Here is a 9,587-nt window from a genome sequence, read left to right on the forward strand (position 1 = left end):
CCCTCTCTTTCCTCATGGAACAAAGAAAATCCTCAGCATCAGCAGACAGAAGAGCTTTTTGTAGATGTCCATGTAAGTCACGGGAATGATTTACAAGGCTTTGACCCAGCATATCCACATAGCAGTCCATCACTGACATGACAAAGAGTTTTAGTTTTGCCTACGTGAGAAGGGATTAGCTTCATATTTCTATTTCAGAATTGACTGAATAGCAATTGATCCAGTAATCTGGATCTATGTGCTGCCAACTATCTAGCTACAGATCTATCTACAGAAAGATTTTATATTAATAAAGTATAATTCATTACTTGCTCTTCTTCCAAACTTCTCTGCAATGCTTCCCACAAGATTCGATTAATTGCCATGAGTATATGTAGGGAATAATTTATTCCTACATTTACTAGCTAGCTTCAGTCCCAATACACACAGGCATCAGGTTCCTTGTGTCTTGCTCAGCCATTATTCCACTTTATCCCTTGATGCTGGCAGGTAAAAATGAAAGTGCGTTTCCTCTTGTGCATACATGCTACAACACTAACGTCACTCTAGTCTAACTCACCAGTAGCTTTTAAAGACAGCATTCATGGCGTTATAACATCTTGGCATTTGCTTGAAGATGTGAAGTCAAATAAAGCTTGCTTTAACATCTGAACAGCTAAAACTAGTCTAGACTAAATGGGAGCACTCAAATTTTCTGCCTTAAGACTCCTGTGGACACTTTTTCACATTAGAATTAGGATTTTCGACTAAAAAGGAAACTTGTGACTGATGTGCAATGTGAGAAAAGACTCAGTGCTATGTCGTGGCAGAGCTCGAGCAGAGGGCTATGTAGATGTCTATCAGCAGCGTAGTAAAAATGCACATGAAGAATTGGTACTTTTCTCCCCCAGTATATCCTCCTGAAACAGAGGAGGTCTTCTCAAGAAAGCTGCAGGACCCCAAGAACGTTTACTGTGACTTTTGGGAACTAGCAAAACATCAGCCTGACCCTGAGAGCTCGATGCTCTGGCCAAACCTTGCTGCTCTGTAATGCTCTGGGACCACCCAACTGGGCTCATTGATGGGAATACACGAAGGGAAACCTCTCCTCTTCCCTCAAAAAACAGTGGTTCTACTTCATCCCACAAAAACTCTACCGTAAAAGATAAAAAGGGTGTTGCTTGAGTACTGCTATATCACAGTGCCCTGTGATTGCCACCTGGCTCTTTGGGTTGCCTTGTTTATAAAATGGGTGGAACAAGAAAGTGATTTTGATTTATAACCCCCATAATTTTTTCCGTTTTGTAACAAACACGGCCCAACCAGTACAAGCAGTCTATCTCCAAGATGTTCAGAGGTCTCTTGCCCAACAGGTTCAAACACTTGGCTCCGTCTTCTGTATGAGAAATGAGCAATTCAGGCAATCCTTAAAAATAAATACTTACAGGACTTGAGAAATTAATAGGTTCCTGATTCCAAGGGGGATTAAGAAGAAAATACTCACTACACATTCCCATTGCAGAAAGCTTTACAACCGCTATTTCACACCATGTTCCCAATATCCTCCGATGACTGAGAAGGAACAGCGTAATGAAGAAACCCTCGCCCAGGCACTTTCAGTAAGAATCTGGCCAAACATCTTTTTAAAGAGACTGACACATATCCTAATTTCTTTTTAGGAGACAATGAGAAACTCTATAATTATCACGTGTATTTTGATCTCCACTGGTACCTAACAGCTGCAGGAAATTACACACTGCACTGTACCTGCTGTAAACTAATCCCTGTTCTATCCTGTTATTAACCGTTCTCCTTTTTTGAACTTGCAGCGTCTCCTACTCCAGCCACCAAAATGGAAGAAAATGCCAACACCAGCTTTGAAGAAGATTTTGAAGGACAGGCGACACACACAGGCAAGGAAACTAACTGCATTTTTTTTTTTTTTCCTAAAAATAAGCTAAACCCTCCGTGTTCTCTGGGGAAGCCCAGAATTCGAGTAGATCCAATTGGTTTGCCAAACCCCTTGCACAGAAACGTAGGCTCCAAAGCCAATGAGAACGTAATTTTGGAGTAAGTGACATCCCTCACGGAAGGGCAGGTAACACCAAACTGATCTTCCAAAGCCAATCCTCCTCAGACCTGAAGCAAACGGCAAACACAAAAGACACCTGAAGAACCCACCAACAGCAATGGCCCAATGCAACTCTTGCTGGTTTATTGTTTCAGTCATGAACAATGGCCTTTCTTCTTCTGGGGAAGAGAAGAGAACAAAGCAGCAACAACAAAAAAAACCACGCTCACATGCTAGAATTAGGTTACAAGGTTTCACTATAAAGGCTGAATTATGTTTTCCTTCTTATAGAAGGAACATTCAGTGCTAAAAGTGTACCTATAAATCCTTTTGGCAAATACAGCATAGCCTTTAAAAGCTTTTAAAGCATCCTTGCTCAGAAACACAATTCTTTTTAATCCAGCACTCAATCACCATGATTTTTATGAGGACTGACATTGTATTCAGCTCTACAGACAGGTATCGTTTCATCCCACCCCACCAACAGGTAACTACATGGCAATCATTCCCTCTCTGTGCTCCGAGGGCTTCTTTTTCTTTGTGCTATAATAAATGTAGCTCTTGTAATAACTCTTTTTGGGGTTCTTTCCCAACCAGCCTTGCTGCTGTTGGGTAAGATTATTTTTTATATATATATATATATATATATATATATATATATATATATATAAAAATCTGGGGTTTAGGGACCCAAATGTAGGGTGCTACATCCACACCTAGGCTTTGAAATAGTTTTGGAAATCAGGCTACTGCACACTTAATCGCTATGCCAAAAGGTTCAGGCTAATTCCTGCTTTGGAATCTTGTTTGCAAAAGACCAGTTCACCTTCCCTTTCCACCGAGGGGTGTAGTGCCTTAAGCCACCACTTTGAGATGTTGAAATGTAATCCAAAACAGAATCTTGGCAGCTGGCAACACCACATCTGTCTCACAAGAGGGAGAGCTGCTTACCTAGCCTTTCCTAAATTTCCTAAACTTCACCTCTGAAAACACTAAAATATTCTTTGGTTTTGCTTTATAATCTGACATGCTGATTAAAATGTTTGATTTTGAAAAGCACCACTGGAATTTTGAATTGAAAAAGACCTTCCCCCCCCCCATGTCAAAATTTAACTGCTTTAATCAACCAGCTCCAAAGAGCAAGAGCAAGATCTGCATTACAATCAGAATTATCATAGCACTGCCTTACAGGTTACTCTTCCAGTGGAACAGGTATAAGTTTAAAAAACAAAACAAAACAAAAACCACCGACCCTCAAGTGTCCTGTATTCTTAGTTTTACTGTCAATATGTTAAAATAGTCCTTATGTATGTTATGTATTCAAAGACACTGTCTATAGAGAAATGCCAAATGTACTTGTAAGAAACACTGGCTTTGGCCCAAACATCAGTTTTAACAGGTTTTCACATCCTCACCCTTGTTAACTACTCACATAGTTCACCAAAATCCTTTTACAGGCTCCTGATATGAACCAGACCACCAAAGTGATCCAGGTTAGGAATCAAACTCTTTCTTTCTTTTGGAGGCTAATGTAACCCACTGGTCCCACAGCTCTGGTTTTCAGCTCTCCTGGAGAGCGCTCTGGAAGGAAGAGGGGTAGACGCGGAAACTGCAGCACAGAAGGGCAAACCAGCAAATGGCAGAAACTTCTTAAGACAGCTTCTTGTTGAGCCAGTTTCTCACCTAACTTCATCTCTCTTAGGGCCCAAAGGCGTGATCAATGACTGGAGGAAGTTTAAACTAGAAAGTGAAGACAGAGACTCCTTATCCTTGAGCAAGAAAGAAATTCTTAGACAAATGTCTTCACCCCACAGATCTTTCAGTAAAGATGATAAAGACACCAGAGAGAGATTCTGCCGTAAGGTAAGAGAAGAAAAGCAAAATAAATTCATTCTGAGTCTATGTAAAACATACCGGCTATAAGCTAGAAACCCCTGAATTTGCCAGACTCAATTCCTTTGCAGCTTAGCAGAGCTCACACGACATGGGCAGAACAAATGCACGTCCAACCATCTATCTAGTCCTCTCTCAAGCAAAGTCTAACTTCAGTAAAATAAGCAGTATATTTCACAACAACATATCACACACACAGAGTTTGACCTTTCATCCTCCATTCCCTACCTTGATGCTCTATCCTCGGTTAAGGCAACTAAAAATTTTTAACATGCTTAAACCCCTGCTAGTCAGAATAGAGCTCTGAGCCTGAACATCACTCATTACCATTTACCAGTTCTGAAAGGAGGGGACCCAAAACCCAAAAAATCCATAGGAATTAAACTTTGACCCCACTACAGTCACTGGTAAAATTTCCACCAACTCTGGAAGATCCAGAATTTTTTTGCCAAATACGGTAACTGTCTTCAATACCATCAAGCTGACAGGCAAGTGCTGAGACAGGATCTTCACCTGTCTCTTGAAGAGACCTTCCAGGGTCACTGTAGGAAGTGATTGCTCTTCTGGCTAAGCTTTCAATGCCATGTTCTTTAGACAACAACGTAGTCTCTTCCTGTTTCAGCACCAAGAGATGACCATTTATTAATATAACAGTCTCTCAATATTCACAGATGAGCATGCAGGAGTTTAATATAACATTCTCTCAATATTCACAGATGAGCATGCAGGAGTATGAATTAATTCATGATGAGCAAGAAGATGAAAGTTGCCTACAAAAATACCGCAAACGGTGCATGCAGGATATGCATCAGAGGCTGAGTTTTGGGCCGAAATATGGTTATCTGTGTGAGCTGCAGAATGGGGAACAGTTCCTGGAAGCCATTGAGAAAGAACGTAAAACTACCACCGTCATCGTCCACATTTACGAAGACGGCATCAAAGGCTGCGATGCTCTCAACAGCAGCTTGATCTGCCTGGCGGCTGAGTATGCCACTGTGAAGTTCTGCAAGATCAAGGCCTCCAACACAGGAGCTGGAGACCGCTTCTCAAACGAAGTGCTCCCCACTTTACTTGTCTATAAGGGTGGGGAGCTTCTGAGCAATTTCATTAGCATTTCTGAACAATTCAATGAAGATTTTTTTGCTGTGGATGTGGAGTCTTTCCTAAATGAGTATGGGCTGCTACCTGAAAGGGCGCTTCCAGCACTGGGAAACGGCAACACGGATGAGCCAGATGTTGAATAATTAGAACCGTAGTCCTCACTGTCTCCCCTTCTTTTTCAGTATGTTGTAAATCAATCTCAGTAACACCCACCTCATTTAGAGAAGGCTGTCTTTGCTAACTATTTGTAAGATACACATATATAAACATTGCTTAACTGTTAGTGTGTGAATTTTACTTAAAACACATACAACTGGCGATCCTGTACATAATTATTTCTATGCCAGCCACAAGTAATAGGAAGAACAGGAGACAATACTGGTGATCTCTAAGAAATTAAGGAAGGGAGGGCCCATGCGTGTCCCCATTAAGCACAAGAAGAACTTAATTTCAACAGGAACAGGACTGATCCATTCCTCTGCATACACAAAAAGCCATCTCCATGCTCTGGAATTACGGTGAGTCCTGGCTCCTCAGATTCACTTCTACCGACTTCAGTTGGTAGATTTCATCCAGCAGTTTTAAGGACAAATAGCCCAATGTCCTTGCATTCCTAAATGGCTTAGGTATCTAGGATATTATAGTACGCTTCTGCATTTAACTTTCAATATTCATGAAAATACAGAAGTTAGTTCAGCGCTTCTACAAGTTTGCCATCCAATCAGCTAACACAGACATGTTATCAGATAATTTCAGTTCACTGTTGTTCCATATTTTGAACAGTAATATTTAAAATGTCTGCCAGTTACTGAAAAAGTATATTGTGCTTATGTAATAACTCTGAATAAAGCTTAACAGCTCTCAAAACCTGCCATTGGAAGTGTGAAATATATTGGTAGTATACAACCTTAACCTTAAAACCATGTGAAATATTAGTAAGCACTCATTAGACATTTACTAAACTCAAAGTTTTAAGTTTTGCTAAAGGGATGCTGCTGAGAACTACAATTTAACAACCCATTTTAGAAGACAACACAGGGTAAACTCACTATAAACATTCCCCTCTCTCTCTCTGTAGGTGTAAAAAAACCCATGTCCTCCAGTTCTGATACAAGACAACAGAACATTAGAAACATTTCAATGACTTCTTTTGCAAAGCTGAAGGCTGAATTTTACTCTGAGGATAGAAATATCTGCATCTTACTCTGAGGACAGAAATATCTGTATCTTAACCGCACACAACTTTGCTGATAACATTTGAGATTATCAAAACGTTAAAGCTTATTTTCCGTACTCACATGACTCACTAGTTTTTGTTTGATTTGATAGTTTCACGTTTTGCTCGCTTTGGAGTGGGGGCTTTCAGTTTTGCTTCAAGTCAGGATCCCACCACGAAATGTCACCCTGCAAAATTCTGCACATGGATCAGTAAGAATTCAGAATTGAGTGACCAGTATTATTATCACCTGTTTTAAACACATTTTTTTCTCCCCTTTTCATTCACACGGAAAATTCGCAAGGGTAGCTGAAAGTTACGCTATGTTCCAACAGATCTGCATAACAAAATAATTCTACTCAAGAAGATTTGGGAAATATAACCCTGCAAAACATTACTGAAACCCTTTCAAACAAAACAATTCAAACAAAACTTATGCCTTGTTTTAAATAATGGCCAAAAAAAAAAAAAAATCTTGTTTGCCCAATTTTAGGGACAATCAAAATGCTACTGAATTTCTACTTTTAATATTGTTTTGCCATGGATTAATATTTTAACAGAGCACTAGAAACCTCACCTCGTGTACACTAAGCAATATGAATGACGTTCCCTACCATCTCTTAACAATGTACAATCTTCTTCAACCTGTAAAACAACTAATGATTTTATTCCGCCAAGAATTCAAATAGCATCTTACCAAAATGTTATGATTTCTGTTTTGTAAATTTCTGAATGCAAGACTGTCATAAGTTTTTCTGACGGAACTCCAGGTGGAATAAAGCTTTTCGCTTAGAGCAGTCCTTTTTCCCCTTACCCAAGCATGATGTTTACCCCTCAGCTCAAACCACCTTTAACTTGATATTTCATTTGCATCACCAGGCTGACTCTTCAGAAAGGTACCATTTGCAGACATACATAACATCATGAAAATCTCATGATCTTTTAACAGGTTACGTAGAAAATAATGAATTATCTTCTATCACAAAAATAACCAGCTCCTTGAGTTGCAGGACAATATTTGTCTTGCATTTTTTGATTACTTGTTTTAAAGAGGCATGAAAAATTTCTGTCCTCTACACGCCAGAAAACCTCCACGTAACTGGTAGGAACTTAACATTTTGGAGAACTTTCCCTCTTTATCAAACTTGGTCCGAAAGTTATTAGGCTGCACATCAGCAGCCTGATCATGTAGCTTTTCTTTGAGAAACCAGGCTGAAAGCAAAAAAACCCTAACAAACAATAACCAGCACAGAAACTACATTTACAGCTAGTCCTAAGAAATAAGCTGACGCTCCAATTTAAGAGACAGATTAAGCATGCTTAAGCAGGATTTCCTTCAACCTGTAATTTAAAAAAACAAAGAAAAAGAAAACACACATGTGACGCCAAGCCCCAACAGAAGCTCATGACTAATGAAATTGCAAATGAAGCTCTGATCACAGCAGTCATCCATATTTCTGCAGGAAAAAAAACAACAACTTAAAAACAAAAAGCAAGACTTGACTCAAACGTCGTAATACTGTACAAAGATTCTTGAATAACAGAAAGTAAATGCTTCAACAAGCAGATGGGAGCAGCCTTCCTGCTACCCTCGGCTATGGTTACTCTTCCTTATGACTCAAAAGTTACACAGACCCTGAGTGTCGTCAAATATTCTGATGCAGACAAAAATGGAGGAGAGGGGGGAACTAATTCTCAGTGGTATCACTGCTGATCAAACTAAGAAGAGAAGCTCTCGTAGATGCATGTCTGTTATTGGCATGCCGAACACTACCCCTCAGATGTGAGGAATTATAAACCTCATTGTACAAGACCACTGAGGCTTTTAAAACTACATTTTAAAACTACACAGCACAGAAAATAAGGTTTCTGGAAAATGATTCCATAACATCAATTTTAGAACTACACTTAGAAGAGGCAGATTTTCAGATGTGGAAGTCCCAACCGTTTCTCTAGACTCTCACATAGAAAATAAAAATGTATCTGCAGTCATGGATACAAGTTAACAAAGCTCGATTTCAGTCACAGTGGAGTTTTCACAAACTGAAAGCTTCCGAAGATTATATAGGTAGCAGGAAAAGGATCTACCTACATGAAACCTGAGCAAAAGTTAAGCAGCAGTCAAGAAACAGGCTTTTAAAAAGTTGCTTTCCTTTTTCCTTACATACACCTTTTTGTTTTTCTTAAAGAACTCATTTTCTTACGTTATCAATGGCTAGCAGTACAAAAACGATGGGAAGCAAGATGACGATGAAATCCCCTCTTAGTTAGTTCTGTAATTCTTCGACAAGCGAGAACCTGTTTTCTTCTACATCCACTATTTCCTCATGGCAGGATGACTGGAAGGCTCAATCTGTAGATACAAGTCAAATTACTCATTTTTGCTTTGACAGGGATAAATTATTTTCTTATTGCACAGATGGTAGTTAACGAAGTCTCCTGTATTAAAGCAGAAATCTCATCCAAAGCAACTTCTTTCTTTGCCTTCTTCCAACATCAAACTGGAAAACTAGACTTCCACAGATCCTTGATACCTAGTTAGTTATAAGCTGAAAGATTAATTTGACCATCTCTAGTAACACCATAAAGAAAAGGATTGTTTACTGAACATTGACTAAGCTTGCAGGGGGGGGAAGAAAAACAGAGTTCTTTGCTAGGGGTTCCATGGAATAATACCTCCAAACAAGCTCTACTTTTCACACGACAGGTGCTAGACAAGAACTATTGGAAGAGCATTTCATGACAATTTTCTTCTCTGGTATAAGACATTTAGCATCTCAAATGCTGTACTTCACTTCTACGGCTGAGTTTCGAGTAATAGGCAACTACAGAATAACCGTGTTGTGTTTTACCTCCAAAAGCATACCCCTCCCCCCCAAAAAAGAAAAAAATCAAAAGAGAGCCAAAAAGAGACAAAAGACAAACTTCTTTCTTCTCATTACTCCCCTGCTCGTCCTTCTAATAGAGGCTTTAGCAGAGCAATTTTTAAATCAACCATATTTTGAAGCACGTTACAAAATTCATCTCATTTTCTGGATAGTACTCAATTTCCCCCGGAATCAGCTGCTTCTGCATAATGCCATGTTGCCTATTGATTTCACCCATTTGCACAGAGTAACAGGCAGCAGCTGAAAACAGTGCCTCCATTACAACATTCACTTTCCTCTGAGAGGTCCTACTTGAGCAATACTGAGCACAAAAGATCAACACTCTGTTCCAAAATATAGTTACAATACTAAAAGCAGATCTTTTTCCAAACATGTAAAAACAGAATACACAGATGAGGCAATAGTATTTAAGATACCTTTTTCACAGTTGCCTTTTATT

At 39.3% G+C, this 9,587-nt stretch overlaps 1 protein-coding gene across 1 annotated transcript; it reads left to right on the plus strand.

Moving 5' to 3' along the window:
* The first annotated feature begins 1,831 nt into the window (after positions 1–1,831).
* PDC (phosducin) lies at positions 1,832–5,187 on the plus strand. The gene is made up of 3 exons (XM_059822177.1): positions 1,832–1,892; positions 3,753–3,913; positions 4,660–5,187. Exons 1-3 carry the CDS (start codon positions 1,832–1,834, stop codon positions 5,185–5,187), a joined length of 750 nt encoding a protein of 249 aa, XP_059678160.1.
* The last annotated feature ends 4,400 nt before the right edge of the window (positions 5,188–9,587 follow it).

Source organism: Gavia stellata, chromosome 10 (genome assembly GCF_030936135.1).
Source record: "Gavia stellata isolate bGavSte3 chromosome 10, bGavSte3.hap2, whole genome shotgun sequence".
NCBI lineage: Eukaryota > Metazoa > Chordata > Aves > Gaviiformes > Gaviidae > Gavia > Gavia stellata.

Bases quoted from the DNA above. Each gene is read 5' to 3' on its own strand.
- PDC (XM_059822177.1), top strand. From the start codon at position 1,832: ATGGAAGAAAATGCCAACACCAGCTTTGAAGAAGATTTTGAAGGACAG. The intron at 1,893-3,752 runs GCAAGGAAACTA...CATCTCTCTTAG, and splicing joins AGGACAGGCGACACACACAG to GGCCCAAAGGCGTGATCAAT. The intron at 3,914-4,659 runs GTAAGAGAAGAA...CAATATTCACAG, and splicing joins GAGAGAGATTCTGCCGTAAG to ATGAGCATGCAGGAGTATGA.